A 21,145-nucleotide genomic window follows, 5' to 3' on the forward strand; every position below is an offset into this window, starting at 1 on the left:
CAATTTATCTCCCCTAAAAACCCTGAAAAAAATATTCTCAGCTCTTTTCAACATTAATAATAATAATAATAATAATAATAACAATAAAAAAAATTTTTTGTAGAAAATAAGATTGTTAAAAGGATTTCTGAAGGATTGTGTGACTGGAGTAATGATGCAAAAAATTCAGTTTGAAAGTCAGCTTAACATTTTTTTTTCTCAAAAACACAATTATGTACATACATGCTGCTCACATATTATTATAGCCCAGTTTGTGCTGATTACAGTGAGATTAGACTTTAGCCATTTAGATATTTACAAGAAACTGAAAAAAGCACAAATGTCAGGGCATGACAAAACTTCTCCAGGCCCCAAAAATACCCTTAGACTCCAGAGGGTTAATGTTCACATAGATAATGCAGAAAACAAAACTACAAAAGAAATTATATCTGTTTTAAACACTTTTGACCTGATTCAGCATGTGCATGGACCCACACATAAACGTAGACATACTCTAGATTTAATCAGTAGAGGTCTAAACATTTCATCCATTGTTATTAAGGACGTAGCACTATTTGATCACTTCTGTATTTTCTTTGATATATTGATCTCTGCTACCACTGAATCTAGATCTGGCTCTGTCAGAAAGAGATGCATTAACGAAAAAACTAGTGTGCTATTTATGGAGGCTATATCTTTAACACCAAGCATTTCTGCAGACTCTGTTGATCTTCTCCTTGATTCCTTTAACTCAAAAGTTAATTTTTTTATTGATGACATAGCTCCTGTGAAAGTCAGCAAGAAGAAAGACAGACAGAAATCAGCTTGGAGAAAATCAACAGAAGTACAGAGTATGAAAAGACAATGCAGAAAAGCTGAGTAGATGTGGTGGAAGACTAAACCTGAAATTCACTATAGCATCTATAAAGACAGCCTTCATGCTTTTAATGTGAAACTTGCCACAGCTAGACAAACTTTCTTCTCAATCCTTATAAACAGTAACTTAAACAACACTCGCACTCTTTGCTACTGTTGAGAGACTGACAGACGCCCCAAGTCAGATTGCCAGTGAAATCCTCTCCGACAGCAAATGCAATGAGTTTGCTTCCTTCTTTTCTGAGAAGATCAATAATATCAGGAAGGCAATTAGCACATCCCTAAGTTATGCAGAGGTCAGACAGATTCAACTGCAATATCAAAAAGAAGATACTATGTCTGCTTTTGAAGAAATTGATAGCAACATTTAGGAAGAAATAGTACAGCACCTTAAATCGTTAACCTGCTATCTTGACACACTTCCCACATATTTTTTTTCAAAAGGGTGCTTAACTGTTTAAAAGCAGATCTCTTAGAAGTGGTAAATGCCTCACTTCTTTCTGGGAATTTTTCCAAACTCCCTGAAAACTTCAGTTGTTAAATCCTTTCTGAAGAGAGCACTCTTGATAACACCATATTGAGCGACTATAGACCAATATCAGATCTTCCTTTTATAGGCAAGATTATTGAAAAGGTAGTCTTTAATCAGCTAAACAAATACTTAAACTCCAATGGATACCTGGACAATTTTCAATCTGGTTTCTGACCGCATCACAGCACAGAGTCAGCGCTCATTAAGATAATAAATTATATTCGCTTAAATTCTGATTCTGGCAAATTATCAGTGCTGGTCCTAATAGATCGCAGTGTTGCGTTTGACACTGTTGATCATAACATACTACTAGAGAGACTGGAAAACTGAGTCGGGCTTTCTGGGATGGTAATCAAATGGTTCAGGTCATACAGTCTTCTGTACTTAGAAGGGAGAGGTTATTATGTGAGTATAGGAGAGCATAAGTCTAAGTGGACGTCCATGACATGCAGAGTCCCACAAGACTCAATTCTTGCACCACTCTTGTTTAGCCTGTATATGCTCCCACTAAGTCAAATAATGAGAAAGAACCAAATTGCCTATCACAGCTACCCTGATGATACCCAAATTTACCCAGCCTTGTTGCCAAATGACTACAGCCCCATTTACTCCCTCTACCAATGCATTGATGAAATTAACAGTTGGAGGTGCCAGAACTTTCTTTAGTTAAACAAGGAAAATACTGAAGTCATTGCATTAGGAAACAAAGATGAAGTTTTCAAGGTGAATTCATACCTTGACTCTAGGAGTCTAACAACTAAAAGTCAAGTCAAACTTGGTGTGATGGAGACAGACCTTAGTTTCAGTAGTCATGTCAAAGCGGCCTTCCCAAAAAGACCATTAGACAGCTGCAGCTCACCCAGAACACTGCTGCCAGAATTCTGACTAGAACCAGAAAATCTGAGCACATCACACCAGTCCTCAGGTCCTTACACTGGCTTCCAGTTATATTTAGGATTGATTTTAAAGTACTTTGTAAGGGAAACAGGTCAATTTAGCTCAAAGGGAATCATTTAAGATTTTAAAGGGAATTTGAACAGAATCACTGTTTCACGGCTGATCACTGAAACGGCCAGCGATTCACTGAACGAGCCGTTTAACATCAAATCTGCGCTGGATATTAATATCCAAAGTATAGTGAAAAAACTATTAATTAGCACAGTAACAAGAACGGCAGTTTAAGACATTAACTTGTAAGCACAAAACACAAGATACTTCTCTTTTCAATATAAATAAGGCTTTATTAGAAAAATCTAAGACATATAAACTAATCTAACACATAAGCACACGCACTCACACATTTACACAAAGTTGCAGGAGAATAGAACGTTAGGAAAGAATGAGTTTAAGAGAATGAAAATGTGAAATCCCAAGTTTACAGCAATACGTGAAATTGCATAGACATGAACAACCATCAGTCACTTAATTAACCCTCGCATTGAGTTCATCAATTAGGTTAAAAATTATATTAGATAACACCAGTACAGATGTGAGTCTGGAGGTTACTTGCGTTGCCTGTGTAACGGGGTTCCCTTTGTTGTCGCTGAAAAGGGGGTTTCCTGAAGTTGCTGATTGGCTGGAAGTTCAGTAGTCGTTGAAGTGACGTCTTGGGAAGCCCGTGGTTGGGCGTTGGCTGAAGATGCGGAGTTGTAGGCTGGCTGAAGTTTCAGACGGGCACGCGAGGTCAGACTCGGAGACACGGCGTTACAAAACTTATTTCAGAACACGAACTCTCAAACGGAAAAGAAAAGAAACTAAAGTAAAAGAATAGAAGTAAAGTTTGACGAGACTAGGTGGTGTTTCTTCTCATCGTGGCTAAGTAGCAGCAGGCGTGCAAGGCTGAAGCACGCTGGAACGGTGCTCAAAGAACGCTAAAAGTGATGACAAAGCATGACTAAAAGCAGCAGCTAAAAAGCAGGCTAAAAGCCGGCATGACTGATAGCAAAAGCTAAACGAAAGCTAAAAGCTAAAAGCTAAAAAGCTTGATGGTGTCCTGAGTATTTAAACTGGCATTTTGGCCACACCTCAAATGTTGTCTTGACCAATTAGATATTGTCTTTTCTCGGGGTGTTGCATTGTTTGTCCCACCCATTCATAAATCATATGTTATCTTATCAAGCACGTGGTCCGAATTTTTATAATTTGGACATGATTCCTATAACAAGAATATGATACATTTGACAAATAACTGATGGTCAGAAACGTTTCAAGCAAGAAGATTCGAACACACACATACTAAACATGAATATGAACCCTTAAGCTATTCAAGAGTTATTTAAAAAGACATACACAATAAGTGATTAGAAACATTAAAGTCAAATGTGTGGGTTACATAAATGATATGGAGTTAAGCAATGGACTGATATCCATTTAGAAGTCTTTTTTGAGTTCATTTTGGTGCATATATGCATTTGAAGGAATTCTCTGTGCCATTCTGGGGAGTAAGGATATGTCCTGTGAAGACCAGAGGGGTTAACAGGTCTCCTTAGGAATTTCAGTCTGGTTCTGCTAGGTGGGGGGGAAGTCAATCCAACGATCTTGTTTACTCTCATGGCTTTACATGTGAAGGTCAGACTGTCCATCTCTTCGATTACTTGCCCCAAATTAGACAATCTCTTCTTCGAATTGAAATTGTCAATAATTGTTCTAATGGTGTTAATGTTGAAAGCTGTTCTCTGAAAGAGTTGGTTGGTTATCAGACTGTGGTGCTAGGAGTTGATTTACAGCATCCTGTTGCCTTTCCAAGGAATTTGGCTTCTCTTGTTTCAACCATGCTCACGACTGAATCTTTAATTTGTCTGGTTCAGGCCTCATACGCTACACTTTTACTCATTTAGAAATCACTCAATGGCCTAGGACCTAAATACATAGCAGATATGTTTATTGAATATAAACCTAACAGACCACTTAGATCATTAGGATTGAGTCAGTTAGAAATACCAAGGGTTCACACAAAACAAGGGGAGTCCACTTTTAATTATTATGCCACCCGCAGTTGGAATCAGCTTCCAGAAGAGATTAGATGTGCTAAAACAATAGTCACATTTAAATGCAGACTCAAAACTCATCTGTTTAGCTGTGCATTTATTTAATGAGCACTGTGTCTGAATGTCTGAACTGACATTTTCTAAATGATTATTTATTTATTTATCTATTTTTAAAGGTTTAAAATTCCTTGTTTTATTGTTGTGATTCTTTTTTATTATTAATATTTTCTTTTCTTTTATGTAAAGCACTTTGAATTACCATTGTGTATGAAATGTGCTACATAAATAGCCTTGCCTTGCCTTGCCTTATCACATCCTATAATTACCAGAAACTTGTTAACACTTGACAATCACCACTGAGAAACGTCCTGCTCCAGTCGTGCTTGCGAATCAGTCTCTTGTTGATCAGCCACTTCAAGCATTTCATCATCAGACTCTGGCTCAAATTAGTATGGTACAATCGATTCCATATTTTCTATGTATTGACAAGTCTCCAGGGCTGTCATTCCGTCATGGCAATGGGCATTTCATTTCTGACAAGTGCTGTACACGATAGACCAATCCAGATCCAATCTTTCTACGGCTCTGGACCAATCACAAAGGGCTGCACCATCTGACCAATCACAGCAGTTAGGGCTCACAGAAAGGAGGGGTTTAGAGATACTGATTCTTTGAACTGCTTTGCACAAGTCGTTTACGAATCATTTAGAAATTAGATCAAAATAAATTTATTTTTTGAGAAAACTAACGTGTTTTTTGACTTTGCGTGCATGTAAACCTGTTTTAGGAGACTCATAAAACAATATTAGCAACCTTAAAAATGGCATAATAGGGGCACTTTAAAGCTTCCAGTTGTTATTCTAACTCAATCAGCATGACAGAGTGATCACTAGCCTTGTCCTCATCAACACTCTCACCTGTGTTAATGAGAGAATCATTGACATGATGTCAGCTGGTCCTTTTGTGGCAAGGCTGAAATGGAGAGGAAATGTTTTTGGGATTAAATTACTTTTAATGGCAAAGAGGGACTTTGCAATTAATTGCAATTCATCTGATCACTCTTCATAACATTCTGGAGTATATGTAAATTGCAATCATAAAAACTGAGGCAGGCTTTGTAAAAATGAATATTTGTGTCACGTGTCAAACATGAAAACTTTTGGACACGGCTGTACAGTCCTAAATACAGGGATACTACAGTGATGTGTACTATCACCCCTGACTTCTCTGTATATATTAATGAGCTTCTGTGTGATCAGTGTAGTTACAATCTTACATTATTTAAATATGCCGATGACTCATGATGACTTATTTCCTGTCAAATGGATGCAAATAGTTCTACTCATTTTGAGTGCCTTAGAAATCTTGTTCAGTGGTTTGACAATAGTAATCTATTATTGAACATTGAAAAGACCAAGGAATTATGTTGCAGGAATCAAAAAAGTTTGTTTTATATAAACAAGTTACTATTAAGGGTACAAATGTAGTTTCAAATATTAAATATTTGGGAATAATTATTGAAGATCATTTCAAATTTCAGGGTAATGTGGAACACATGCATAAGAAAGCAAGACGATGTCTAGGTCTGCTCCAGAAATTAAGGAATTTTAATATTGATAGGAAGACCCTGACCATGGTTTATATATCAATGATTAAAAGCATTCTAACATGCGTTATTATTTTGTGGTAATTTAAGACATTACCACAAAATGTAAAAATTAAACAGAAAAACATTAAATAATTAAGGAAGCAAATAAGATCACTGGTCAGAAACAGAATACTTTGCAAGACTTGTTTTCACATTTTATGGGGGAAAAAGGTAATTGGCAACTGGATTGAGAAGAGTCGGGATTCAAACACGGGACACCCATAGTGCAACAGCGCTGTATATTGGCACACTGCCCAAGGTTATCGGTGCCGACAATTTAAGCCAGTTTTTTACTTATAATGTGTTTAAAGGGATAGTTCACCCAAAAATGAAAATTATGTCATTAATGACTCACCCTCATGTCGTTCCAAACCCGTAAGACCTCCGTTCATCTTCGGAACACAGTATAAGATATTTTAGATTTAGTCCGAGAGCTTTCTGTCCCTCCATTGAGAATGTATGTTCAGTATACTGTCCACGTCCAGAAAGGTAATAAAAACATCTTCAAAGTAGTCCATGTGACATCAGAGGGTCCGTTAGAATTTTTTGAAGCATCGAAAATACATTTTGGTTCAAAAAAATATCAAAAACTACGACTTTATTCAGCATTGACTTCTCTCCCGGGTCTGTTATGAGCGTGTTCACAACACTGCAGTTTAGTGATATCCGGTTCGCAAACGAATCACTCGATGTAACCGGATCTTCTTGAACCAGTTCACCAAATCGAACTGAATCGTTTGAAACGGTTCGCGTCAACAATAAGCATTAATCCACAAATGACTTAAGCTGTTAACTTTTTTAACATGGCTGACACTCCCTCTGAGTTCAAATATACCAATATCCCGGAGTAATTCATTTACTCAAACAGTACACTGACTGAACTGCTGTGAAGAGAGAACTGAAGATGAACACCGAGCCGAGCCAGATAACGAACGAAACATTGACTCATTCTCGAGTGAAGAACCGTTTCTGTCGGACGCGTCCGGTTCGAGAACCGAGGAGCTGATGATACTGCGCATGCGTGATTCAGACTGACACACAGCGCGTCTGAACCGAACTGGTTCTTTTGGTGATTGATTCTGAACTGATTCTGTGCTAATGTTATGAGCGCAGGTAAACCTAAGGCTTGAATCAAGGGCAATCATCGCCAATGAAGTCATTACGTCGAGCGCAAAAGAACTGGTGAACCGTTTTCGGCAACCGGTTTATTGAATCAAACTGTCCGAGAGAACCGGTTCGCGGAAAAGAACAGAACTTCCCATCACTACCTGTGATCCGAAAACCGATGCAACCGGTTCTTGACTCGAGAACGAGTCAATGTTTCGTTCGTTATCTGGCTCGGCTTGTTGTTCATCTTCAGTTCTCTCTTCACAGCAGTTCAGTCCATGTATGGTTTGAGTAAATGAATTACTCCGGGATATTGGTTTATTTGAACTCAGAGGGAGTGTCAGCCATGTTAAAAAAGTTAACAGTTTAAGTCATTTGTGGATTAATGCTTATTGTTGACGCGAACCGTTTCAAACGATTCAGTTCGATTTGGTGAACTGGTTCAAGAAGATCCGGTTACATCGAGTGATTCGTTCGCGAATCGGATATCACTAAACTGCAGTGTTGTGAACGCGCTCATAACAGATGCTTCAAAAAATTCTAACGGACCCTCTGATGTCACATGGACTACTTTGAAGATGTTTTTATTACCTTTCTGGATGTGGACAGTATACCGTACATACATTCTCAATGGAGGGACAGAAAGCTCTCGGACTAAATCTAAAATATCTTATACTGTGTTCCAAAGATGAACGGAGGTCTCACGGGTTTGGAACGACATGAGGGTGAGTCATTAATGACATAATTTTCATTTTTAGGTGAACTATCCCTTTAAAGTGAGCACATGACACTAATGTAAATGGGTCTAACTTAAACATGTAAATAAAAGAATGAAGTTTAAAGCAAAGTAAATATATTATTAATGCTGTGTTGTGTTGCAGGGTCCTCATGGATTCCCTGGGCCAAAGGTACATCATTACAGGATGAAGCATATCTGTGCTATTGTTGATATTGATTACACAGCCATGCCTGTGTTTTAACTTTGTTACTATTGGAATCAGTAGTTAATAAAGTTAATTCAGTTAATGCTGTTGCCCAAATCAATCCCATATTTCTTATGGAATACTGACATTCAGTTTTTAAGGCATGCTGCAAACTTGCCATCAATTGTTCAGAGAGCACGTCATCGAACTCATTGTAGACTATCAGGTGCAATTTATTCAGGAGGATTTAAACCTGTGCTATTTGTCCAGAAATCAAAAGACAAGATTGTTGCCTCCTGAGTAAATGTTACACAGCATTCCCTGAACTGTCCTCTCCCACTCCTCTCCACTTAGGGAGAACCTGGGTTGCATGGTCTCAAGGGACTGCGAGGGGAACCTGGGCATAAGGGTGACAGAGGACCCCTAGGTCTCCCCGTAAGTACACAACAGCCGTGCAGCCTGGGATCTTCATACTTCATCCCCACTTATTTAGACTCAACATCATCTAACCATTACCATATTCACAACTGTCCATTTGTTTGTTGTTGACTCATGCAGTCAGCCAAGCTTGCTTTGCTGTCCCTTAAACTTTGTGTGCTTGATAAATGTCCAGTTGTTTATGTTTGTTACACAGATGTTGACTTTTTTTTTTTTTGTCAGAGTGACTGTTCATCATATACTAATCTCAATCTCAATTTTCAAACCTCCACTCATACTTCCATAAATGCACAGGGAGCATCTGGCTTGGACGGCAAGCCGGGACCCAGGGTGAGTCTTAAGCGGCCACGTTTCGCCCCCCCAAGTACCATCCTACATTTTAAAAAAATACCAAAATGGGTCATGTGACACGTTTATGGATAAGGGGGAATGTGGTTAGACTTGTTGATAATGTTTCATTAATGTTAAGCTCTCTGTGACAGTGAGAGATTAAACATCAACAGGAGATACTCTTTGTTTCTGCTGCTGAGTTTGACATTAACACAGATTTAACACTTGCTCATCCATTAACATGCCATTTATTTTATATGCTCCTCTGTGTATTTATTTAAGATTTGCATGACCAATTACTAAAGATAGAGTCTAAAGATTAACATAGAGAGCAGAATCATAATTTTATTTTTTTTAATTAAAAAAAAAAAAAACTTGCGGCACACTGATTTTCCTCATCAACTGTGTTGACATGTAAATTTTTATGAAAGCACAAAACTTTATACACTTCTTTATTTATAGGGTATGGATGGACCAACTGGGACTTCTGGTCCAGCAGGTCCGAAGGGCGATAGAGTAAGTTTTATTATATATTATATAATTTTATTTATTTTATTTTTATTTAGATTTTTATGTTTGTTTTCTGCTTTTTTTCCCTAATTTTAGTATAGAACTGTATGGTAGACAATTACTCTTTAATAATATGAATATTGCACACTGTTTTTGTTTTTAATCTCTGATTTACCTGAATTCTCACAGTGATTTGCTGTTTTAAGCTCAGGATTTCAAATGACCAACACAGGGGCACCTGCTGATCCTCACAGCACAGTCTTAACATGTTTAAGAGTTTATGGTAATACTATGCACTAAATGTGTTTGTATAAAAGGTGCTTTTAAATGTACCTGTCACAGGGTGAGAAGGGTGATGTTGGTGATCCTGGACCCAGAGGGCCATATGGGTTACCTGTAAGTATTCAAAGAATGGTTAATTATTAGGCCATTTAATAATGGTCACATTATTCAGTATTGTAGTTCCAAAAAATATTGTTTTGTTTTTTTGTTTGTTTGTATTTTGAAGGAGCTGCTGGAACACCTGGAATGGATGTAAGTTGTCACTCATTTACTACTTGTGGGTTGACTCTTATCATTTATTTTCTCCTGGGTTGCTTCCTGCAACTGTTCTGCCCTCTAGAAGCTGCCAGCAATATCTATGAAGATCTTTACCCCTGAAACCATGAGTATCCAAGTATTTGTAATTACTTAAAGTTGTATTTTTGCAGGGGTTACCAGGCTTAAAGGGAGACAAGGGCAACATGGGGGAAAGAGGAGAAAAGGTGATTGTAACATAGATGTTGTGAAACAGGGAATGAAACTTTCACTCTCTTTGATTAGATCTGATGTCAATGGACATTTGCAAAGCAGTTTAGGCACAAAGCCTTCATATAGACCGAATGGGCCATGGAGTTGAAGATTAGTGTGAAGATCTTACATTTAATGGATTCTCTTCTACAAAAGCAATAGCAAATAGCAATATTTATAGTTGCAGAAAAAAACTTTATGAACTCTTTGATTTTCAGCATAAATCATTCACACAATTTAATCTGATCTTCACTGAAGTTGAAACAACAGACAAACATGGTTTCCTTATACATTTTATAATTTAGGGTGATCTAAGAGTGCGTTTTACCCTTCCTACACTATGAATGTTTATGCAGTGTTTTTGGCACTTTCATTTGTTTTAGTAAACTGTGTTTGTCTATTGTTGTGGTTTAGTTCACATTAAAATTTTATGGCTGATTTTAAATTTTAAAAAAGTCTGGTATAGTCAAAGGGTTCACATATTTTTTACTCCAACTGTATTTGTATAAATATTTGTTTATCATCTTTCAGAATTTCATTACTAACATAGCATTTTACCATCCCATAATCATAAAAGCCAGAAAAAAAAATCATTCTTTGTTTAGTTCTTTGTCAAGTGAAAATATTTATTACAGTAATTCTTGCTCCAGCAAGAAATACAGAGTAAGTCCATTGACAACAGGCTCTTGCTTTTGTACTGACCCTGTATTGGCTTCTTCTCTTGCATGATTCCTTTCATTTCATCTGCCTGTTTCATAGACTTACACTGTGCCACAATGTTCAGTTTTTAATGTCACGGAATATGCCACTACAATATATAGTAAGCAGGAAATTCAGACCCATTTCGGTTTTTAAGTTGTTTAAAAGTCTAAAACTAAGCCCTAACATGTCGAAATATAGAGTTGTTTATTTAAATATATAATTCCGGACAGTGGTCATAAAAAGTTGTTTCATTTAATCACACAAAATCATCTAGTTTTATACTTTAGTATGTGGGGGGGGTGTTTTGTTTTTTTCCTCAAATTTCTTTATTTGGATGTTACAAAATTATCTTTAAAATGCAGTATCCTGATAAAAGGATGTGTCTTTTTTTATTTTTGCTTATTTGTTTGTTTGTTTTGGTTTTGTTTTGTTTTTGGTTTTTTTTGTTTTTCTTACACTCAAGTAAGATGCACTGCATTGACATCAATGCTAAGTTTATTTATAAGTCATCATAAATATAGTCTTGCGTAGCCAGACCTTCAGTCTGATGGCAGAAGGTCTGGGAACCTTGGCCGCTTTGAATGGCTAAGGCCCGCCCAAGAGGCTATATGACTGACAGGTAAAGCAACTAATCACATTTCGTTTTGTGCCGCATTGAGTTTATGGGCGTGGAAATTTCACATATTTTTGAAAATCCAACGTTTAGTTGATCCTGATAAGCACTCATTGTCACAGTTGTAAACATGACGGCTTTCTTCTAACATGAGAAGGTTTGCCATCGCGGCATCTTTTTTTCCCAGGCGGAATGTTAAAGAACGTTAAAGAAAACACACACGTCTCACAGAAATCCTGTATAATTTAACCAATCTGATGACGACTTTAAAGCTCCTGAAAGTGTTTCCAGCTAAGTGTGCCTTATGCATCAGACGTTCAGCCCTGGGCGTGATGTCTGAGGCTGAGACTATTATAAATATAACCTTCATAATATATTAAATATGGTTCCCTTTCATAGGTTCACTCGATTCTGCATCAGAAGCCCATATAAATTGTCTGAAGCCCGAATAGAAACACTGAAGTCACTGTGCTTAATAGAAAAGCATCCATATCAAAACTCCTCAGATTTTTTATTCTTCATGCTGGAAGTGATTTATCTAGCCTGTGATAAACATTTTTGTTTTTTCTTTGCATTGAAATTTTATGCTTCAGCAAACAGCAAACTGCTTATTTGGAGCTCATCTCTTTGTGGCTCATCAGTAAGGAAATGTACGCCTAATTTCTCATGCTTGAGCAGTGCTCAGTGGTATCTGATTGTGTGCACTGTGAAAACCAATAAATAAATAAAAGTTTTAGTGATTTGCTCCTGGCTCACCTTCTTTTTGAGATCAGAAGATTGGTCAACCCCCTGTCATTGCACTTGTCGTGGCACCTCATGAGGTCCCTGGTGATCCAACCTGAGGCAATGGAGGCGATCTCTCTCTCTCTCTCACCTGATCATGTCAACTGTATTCCTCCAGTTGAATTCACTCATGATGAGCTGTGTGCACATGATGCAGTTTCTTTCAGGTTTGAAGACCCCTAGCAATCAGGAGATGTTGCCCTCTCTATCTTTTAAAGAGTTTATTAAGGTGGTTTCACATGTTGTCGACAGGGTAAAGCTGGACTGGCCAGATGCAGCCCAGCAGGAAAGCAGTCCAAACTGAATAACCACTTTCTGGCTGGTTATACTTTGTGTCCATTGTGAAGACACAATTCCAGATCTCCATAATGAGTGATCGAGAACTTGTAATTAGAGATTCTTATCATAGATTTTTGTGGAACAGGGTATACGCAATGCCAGCAGAAATGCTTGCTGCCTATCTATTACCGCCATCACCCTCTTAATAAACGTTCCGGCCTGCCTTACACCTCATCTTGGAACTACACTTTTCAGAAGTGCATTTTTAGGATGCTTACACACAAAAAAAATATATATTAATGACAAAGATTTGGCAAGGAGGTTGGTTTATCACAATAGATTTTATTTTGATTTACTTAGAACATATTGGGGCAAAGCTTGCCAATTTTGAGTGATTGCTTTTGGCCTAGTCTTAGCACCTCATGCATTTACAAAGTGCACAAATGCTGCCCTGGCTCAATTGCAACTTCAGGGCATCCGTGTGCTGAACCTTGAAGCTGATTCTAGACAGTGGTGGACAGTAACGGAGTAGCCTTACTTCATTATTTTTGTGACGTGACATACAGCCAAGTATGGTGACCCATACTCAGAATTCGTGCTCTGCATTTAACCCATCCAAAGTACACACACACAGCAGTGAACACACACCCAGAGCAGTGGGCAGCCATTTATGCTGCGGCACCCGGGGAGCAGTTGGGGGTTCAGTGCCTTGCCCAAGGGCACCTCAGTCGTGGTATTGCCGGCCCGAGACTTGAACCAACAACCTTAGGGTTAGGAGTCAAACTCTCTAGCCAATATGCCACGCAAACCCCCCCCCCCCCCCCGTTACTGTACTTAAGTATGTTTTTCAAGTATCTGTACTTTACTGGAGTAGTTTTATTTTGAGTAACTTTTACTTTTACTTCACTACATTCCAAAGCATGAGATCATACTTTTTACTTCACTGCATTTCATTAAATATATTGTTACTCATTATAATATATCACATGCTCCGACACGCAGAAGCGGTTTCTGATTCAAGAACAATCTGATTCTTTTCAATGAACATTTTAAATTGGTTTGCAAATCGCACCAAACAATTAATTCACAAATTATAATGATCTGATTGCAGCTGTTATCGAGTCGACAACTCACTGATTTAAATGAACCGTTTAGTGCGAGTCTCCAGTGAACTGAATTCACAAGTTAGAATCGGGAGATCTTGTGAGAGCACACATTACTGATGCTGCTAAAAGTAAGTTACTAATGTTGAATTTTAAGATTAATTATTGTAACAGAAAATCATATTTAGGTCAAAACTGTCAGTTGTTTGTGAACTAAACACACAGTAGAGGAACAAACATTTAAAGGTGCAGAATTAATGAACAAAACAGATTGCCAGAACTAGACACAAACATCAAAATTCAAAATATTGGAGAGGGTTTTTTTCACCCGGCCCCTCCTCCTCAGACTTGACGCACACGCAGGTTGCAAGTTTGATGACACCAACAGGAACGAGCGCAATTGACGATGAATGAAATGAAATACACTGTGTTTTCCAGCAACTGGCAACCCGGGATGCCAAATTACAATTGGGTAAACTGGCAGTAGGTGGGTTTCACAAACCAAAACAACAACAGACATTCCGGCCGGAACACACATTTTCAAAGCAGAATAACTGACTGTAACATTGCTCTTCAGATAAGCAAGTATGTTAACTTAGCATGTTTCTTAAATATCTGCAAACATATTATGGTGTTTTTATGCTTTAGTAGAGTCAACAACTTACATACAGCACCTTTAAGCCCACTGAAATGCTTGAATGCAGACACATCAACATCAGTGTCATGTTTTAGGTCAAAAAAAGCAAACATTAAAATAACACAGATTAAATAAAATAACTTGTGCACATTCAAATTCCCCGCTGTGATGTTTGTACATTTTGTAATCAAATCTAGAAGCAAGCACAGACAGGAGTGTGTATCTTTTTCCTCTCCTTGTCTACTACCCTCTTTCTCCTTTCTCCACTACCATCTACCTCCTACCTCTACCTTTCTCCACACAATACCTCTGCAGACACAACATTTCCCCTTTTCTTTGAAGCATTTTGTTTAGGGTACTCTTGGGACATTACAACATAACATCGTTCTATATTCCAAACACCATAAGTAATACAGAATTACAGAATTACTTTAAGAAAACAATTTACCTGTTTATATTAAAAAAACAGTAATATTAACAAAACAAATGGTGTATTTACTCCTGTTTCTAAAGAACACTTCTTTAAGGAGTGCCTTCATAACATTTAAACTAATCCAAGTAACAACCAAAAAAAAAACCATTGACCAGATTTAAACCATGAACTATTTCAGCCCATTGCACCTATTTATTTCTCTAACACAAAGTCCTTCAACCAAGCTGGTTGTTTAGGAACTCTCACACTTCTTCTAGGACTCATTCGCTGTTCCTCCACGTGACCTTGAGCTGGAGGCTGTATATTTGGTTTGCCTTCTGGCGTTTTCCCCAAACTTATCAACACCTCATTTGGAACTCCAGTAAGACGAGACACATTCCATTTCTTCCCACCTTCCAGCAGGAAGGTATTTGGACCAACTCTGCTTCTCACCAAAAATGGAGCAGTGTACCTTGCTGAGCCTTTGTGAACATTCTCTGGTTTCTTAATACGCACCCAGTCATTTTCCCTGAAATTGGGTACCTTAGCTCCTCTTCTTTGGACAGTGTAGTCTTTACATTTCTTCTGTTTACATGTCACAGTATTTTCGATCTCAGAATATGTCTTCACATCTGTGCTGACAGGCAGGACATTCAATTTTGTACGTATCTTGCGGCCACGCAGGAGTTCAAAGGGTGTAGCCCCTGTGGTAGCATGTGGTGTTGCCTGGAAGTTAGGCAAGAACTGTCACAACCGGTTTCCAAGGCTTCTTTTCCTGAATTGCAGATTGGATGCATTGTTTCAACACACTATTAAATTGTTCGACTGCCCCGTAAGCCTGTGGATATTATACGCTGGAGTACAAATGCTGAATGTTACGTTCCTTCAGAAAGTCAGCAAAAGCAGTGGATGTTAGTTGTGGACCATTATCAGACACTAAGCAGAGTGGATTACCTTCTCTACTGAAGATGGTGTCCAGAAAGTTTATGATGACATCTGATGACACTTGCGATGCAAAAGCTACTTCTGGCCACTTACTGTAGTAGTCTACCAGTGTTATGGACTAGCGGCAATCCCACGTACCAGACTCAAATGGTCCCACAGTATCTATGGCTACCTTTTCCCATGGACCATTAGGTAGTTCCACAGGTATGAGAGGTGCAGGTGCAGGCTTGGCTGTCTTGTCATTCAGCTGACATGTCAAACATAAGGCAATTGGAGTCTCAACACTTCTGCCCATTTTCGGCCACCAGTAGAGCTCGCAAAGCCATTGGTTTGTCCATACATTGCCTTGGTGCCCTTCATTCACCAGTCTTGTATGGAGTGATAGTGGAACAACAAGGCAGTGATCACCCCGCATAATCAACGGACCATCCACAGACAGCTCATGTCTGATGTGAATGTAGGGTTCTAGTTCTTGTTTCACTGATTTCTTGTTTTTATGGCAGCCATTCTTGATCTGTTCATGAAATTGGGTTAACTGGAGGCAGCTCCCCAATGCAGAAGAGAACTCAGAGACTGACAGGGCAAGTAAGTGAGAAACAGTGGCGACCATTTCAGGTTCATCTGTTGGATCACTCATCTCAGGTAAGGGGTCTGCTGTTGTGTTGCATCTCCCAGGGCGTAATGCAACATCATAGGAATAACATAACAGATGGGCTGACCACATAGCGTTTCGCATGCCAGCTCTCCCTGTGCCCTTGGATGTAAGAAGCATTGTAAGGGCTTGGTGGTCAGTGCGCAGAACGAAATGTCTACCCCAGAGATATACGTTCACACACAAGCCAGTGCTTCCCTCTCCACAGTCGAATACTTTCTTTCGGCTGGCAAAAGAGTTCGGGAGGCAAAAGCCACTAGGCACTCAATACCATCAGTGTGTAGCCGAGAAAGGACTCCTCCCACATCGTAATCAGAAGCATCAGTACTCATGTAAGTTGGCAATCCTGGGTCGAACAGAGCTAGAATGGGGCTCTTTGATAAGAGTGTCTTCAGGGTGACAAAATTGTGTTCTGCCTTATCAGTCCAAAGAAAGTTCATGTCAGTGGAGGTTCTCAAAACTTCATGCAGGGGTTCAACCACTGTTGCGTAATCAGGTAGAAATTTACTATACCAAGATGTAAGGCCCAGGAATGAGCGCAGTGAGGCTGTATCATGGGGAGCAGTTGCGTGCACGACAGCAGCAACATTATCAGGGTCTGGATGTAGTCCCTCTTTAGAAATTGTGTGCCCCAAAAATTTCAAGGTTTGGAGATTAAATTTACATTTCTGCATATTTAGTTTCAGACCAGCCTTGGTTTAGACAGTGAAGTACAGCATTTAAGTGAGTGTCATGGATGTCCTCTGTGTCTCTATAAACAATTAGGTCATCCAGGTTAGCTTGAACACCTGGCAATCCATGCAGTATAGTCATCATCATCTTCTGGAAAGCAGGCGCAGCCAAAGCCAGTCCATATGGGACATGTTTATAACGGAACAACCCATCCTGGGTAATAAATGCCATTAAATCTTGACTTTCAGGGTGCAATGGAACCTGATGATTTGCTGAGGCCAGGTCTATGGTTGAGAACACTGTCGCCCCACGCAGTTCTGCAAACAGTTCCTCTGTATGGGGCAAGGGGTGGCTATCTACAACTACAGCCTCATTAGGCTCCCTTAAATCAACGCACATGCGAATTCCACCACCTTTTTTTGTGTCACTACAATTGGGGAGACCCATGGGGATGCATCAACCCGTTTAATTATGTCGTGCTTCAACAGGTTTTTCAGTTCCTCAGAAACTGCTTGCCTAACTGCCAATGACAGTCTTCTCAACTTTTGCTGAACCGGAACGAAACCTTCCTTCACCTTCACTTTGTGTATAAATCCACTTGGTTATCCTACATTATGCACTGCCAGTATTTCAGAATTGTCATTTGTAATCACAGTATCACCTTCAATACGGCAGTGAAGTGCTTTTAGCAGATCCATTCCCAGCAAAGGTGAGCCTGATGTTACTGAATGTGCCCACCGCAGAACTACCATCATGGAAGACGTCTGTAGAGAAACAGACCAGCACTGGAATAGTCTCTCTGGAATAAGAAACTAATATTACTTTCGCTGGATTGAGGGTGCATGAAGAAAAATGTTTACGGTAAATGCTCTCAGGCAGTATGGATACATTTATGTATAAGACAGTGAGCTCTGGTATAACAATCTCACGCACCTGTTTCTGTGATGAGCGACAAACTTTGGCAAAGTGCCCAATTTTTCCACATGAATTGCATACTGCTCTGATCGCTGGACATGAAGGTTTGTTAGCCAGATGGCTGTTGGATCTACAATGATAACATGAACACCATTGTCTTGCGTTGGCGACTGGGTGAACTGATGAAGAGGAAGGTGATGTCTTTCTGTCCTGTTGTTTTACATTTCGGTGACTCTGTATGGCCTGTACTTGTGAAGTATCTGAAAGAATTTCCAAGTTCTTCAATGCAGTCTCCATTTGCACTGCTATGGATGCAGCTTTATTCAGAGTAAGGTCAGGCTCAAGCAAAAGTCTGTCCCAAATGCGTGAATTACCTGCTTGCTCCACAAGCTGATCACGTAGCATTTGTTCTTCTATGTCTCCAAAATCACATGCAGCCGAAAGCTCCTGTAAAGCAGCCAGGAACTGATTAACAGTTTCATCAGTCCACTGTGTGCTTTGCCTAAATTTGTGTCTCTCGGCGACAAGATTAACTGCAGGAATGAAATATCTTTTCAGTGTAGCAACAGCCATAGTGTAAGTATTGCCCGTGTCTGGAAAGGTATAAAACAGTCTTTGTCCTTCTGTGCCCAAAGCATGTAATAGAATAGTTTGCTTTCTTTCCTCCGGCCATGCATCACCAGCCAGACCAGTAAAAGTAAGTGAAGGCTCACCAGGGCATGGCAGGAATGGAGCTGGTAAGGAACTGTAATCAACATCCTCGTCACCAAATGTGATGTTTGTACATTTTGTAATCAAATCAAGAAGCAAGCACAGACACGAGTGTGTATCTTTTTCCTCTCCTTTACTACTACCCTCTATCTCCTTTCTCCACTGCCATCTAGTTGTTACACAATACCTCTGCAGACACAATACCCGCTGCCATAACGTTAACAGTTTTCTTAAAATGCTATGTGTGATGTCTGTCTTTATATTTTTTATCAACAGCATAAATTTTTATATTGTTTGGATTAACTAGCCGAGTAGACAAATATGAATGTTTCTTCATGACCATATTGAAAATAAGTAAATATTGTTAGCTTATGCTAACTGTCTAGCTAACAAGCTTGCTGGTGCTAAGTTGAGGTCATTTTTAGATATAAAGTCCAAATATTTTTATTCAACCACCTCGATAGATTACATCAGGGGAAAAAGAAAGGATGTGATGTTCAGAACATGGTAACTAACTTACAGTAATTATCAAAGTGGGAAGTGATGCCCTCGGGGGGCATTTGGCCAGGGGTGTTTTTAGGTTTGAGAAGAAAAAAATCATTATGAAAATTTCCTTAAAATGTTCTTCCTAACTTCAGGCCTTATTCTCATGTCATATATAACTGTGATGTTCTGTAAAACAACAAACTTTAAAACACTTTTCTCTTACTGGTGAAAATCAGATGGTCAAATCTGTTTTCTCTCAGTTACATTGCAGTGTAAGCTTCACAGTGAACATTACTACATCACTCCCATCAACGTGGTCCATATCAACAACAAAAATATCTTGACTCCATATAGTGGTTATTTGGGGAAAATCCCAGATATTTTGAGCAGTAGAATTATAAAGAAAAATATGTGCTAATATAAAATTAAATTAAGTAGCCTATATAAAATTGCAAAATTTTAATCTAACAGTACTTTTTTACTAAAGTACATAAAAAATTGATTACTTTTGTACTTTCACGTGAGTAAAATTGAAAAAGGAGTACTTTTACTTTTACTGGAGTAATATTTTATTATACATATCTGTACTTTTACTCAAGTACTTTATTTTTGTACTTCATCGACCACTGATTCTAGAGCAGTCAAAAGACTTAGCATGTCAGCAATGAGAATCATTTCATAAGATGAAAGATGCATCACTAGTAGGCTAGGGTGCAATCTACAAAGGTCATCCAGCTTGCAGAGTCTCAGAACAACTCTCATTGCACATTCAATGTCTGAAGATATTTTTTTTTTCTTGCTTTTAGCAATTTTCTTCCAGACGTTATGTAGTTTCCTGCATAAATCCATAGACAGGATGAGTTTGCCTTCACTTTTATTTAATTCTATCATTTAAATACTGTATATGGTGTAGGGTTTCCATTGCATCAGCTACTGACAGCTTTCATAGGTCGAGTGAACATATGAAAGGAATATATAAACCTGTATGTATCAGTTATGAAGGTAACCCTGGTTTCCTGAATATAGAACAAGACTCTGTATATCCTGCAGCATACTTATTCACTTCTGTTTACTTGCATCGAAGTCTATAGTGATTCTTTGGGCACTTCCTTGTGAAGCCCTGGTTACACAGGGGTACTTCAGACAATCGTCAGCCCTGGGGGTCAGCTCCTGACACAGATTTTGCCCTTTATTGCGGGAACCAGGGTTACCTGCCTAACCAAGAACGAGATGATTTATTTCTAGTTTTATGATTTCTCCAGAAAACTGTCACTTTCCTAAAAATATATGTGTGCATGCAGCATGACCATTTCATCACATTTGTTTTGGTGTTTAATTCAGTCTACCATGGATTCATTTTTCTTTAATGGTCATCATTTAAAATCCAAAATCAATCTAATCTCTTGGAATATCAAAGTTGAACTGTTTGTGTATAATGTTTAATTCATGGATAATGTTTCTTTCACTGTTATAACCAAGAAGCAGAACATGGAGAGAACTGGCTTTTCTGTGTTTTTCACAACATAATGGAGATACCGTTTTTCTACCTGTGTGGTTTGTTGAGGGGTGGGCTTTTGTGGGGTGTTTCCCTGCTTCTCTTTCTCTTCCCTTGTGCCCTGTAAGACTGCTGTCAATCTTGTTCCCTTCATCTATAACTGACCGTCTCTCATTTATTGTCCTGTTATCTGATATTCCTATCTAACTTTTCCTGTTTTCAAAACCTCCCTTTCCCTTCTAGCAACACTTTTAAGTAAAACTATTATATATATATATATATATATATATATATATATATATATATATATATATATATATATATATATATATATATATATATATATATATATATATATATATATATATAATGTTTCCCCACATTAAATCAATTACTATTTCATTCAGTTATGCATTTAATTCCTTATATTGTGACAACTCACTTTAGGAAATAAGATTTTAGCCAATATATTTTGTTGCAGTAGGTAATGGTGCACAGAGTCTTCTTTTCCTCATTAAACACCCCTAAATAAATGAATAATACCTTTGAAAAATGTTTAAATTAATTTTCAAGACTCCAGTCATGCCTAAGTCAAGTTACCTTATTTTTAGCACTTTATAT

At 38.4% G+C, this 21,145-nt stretch overlaps 1 protein-coding gene across 21 annotated transcripts in view; it reads left to right on the forward strand.

The window, feature by feature from the left end:
* LOC109103604 (collagen alpha-1(XXV) chain) overlaps positions 1-21,145 on the forward strand; it is a 527,306-nt gene that overhangs the window by 500,305 nt on the left and 5,856 nt on the right. For 10 of the 21 annotated variants that reach the window (XM_042728382.1, XM_042728388.1, XM_042728384.1 and 7 more), the window contains 7 exons: positions 8,011-8,037; positions 8,407-8,487; positions 8,785-8,820; positions 9,283-9,336; positions 9,673-9,726; positions 9,838-9,864; positions 10,041-10,094. In XM_042728382.1, coding sequence (XP_042584316.1) covers positions 8,011-8,037; positions 8,407-8,487; positions 8,785-8,820; positions 9,283-9,336; positions 9,673-9,726; positions 9,838-9,864; positions 10,041-10,094 — 333 coding nt within the window. The remainder of the gene's footprint in view (positions 1-8,010; positions 8,038-8,406; positions 8,488-8,784; positions 8,821-9,282; positions 9,337-9,672; positions 9,727-9,837; positions 9,865-10,040; positions 10,095-21,145) is intronic. The other 11 variants (XR_006155246.1, XM_042728386.1, XM_042728390.1 and 8 more) reach the window with 4 other exon arrangements.

Source organism: Cyprinus carpio, chromosome B7 (genome assembly GCF_018340385.1).
Source record: "Cyprinus carpio isolate SPL01 chromosome B7, ASM1834038v1, whole genome shotgun sequence".
NCBI lineage: Eukaryota > Metazoa > Chordata > Actinopteri > Cypriniformes > Cyprinidae > Cyprinus > Cyprinus carpio.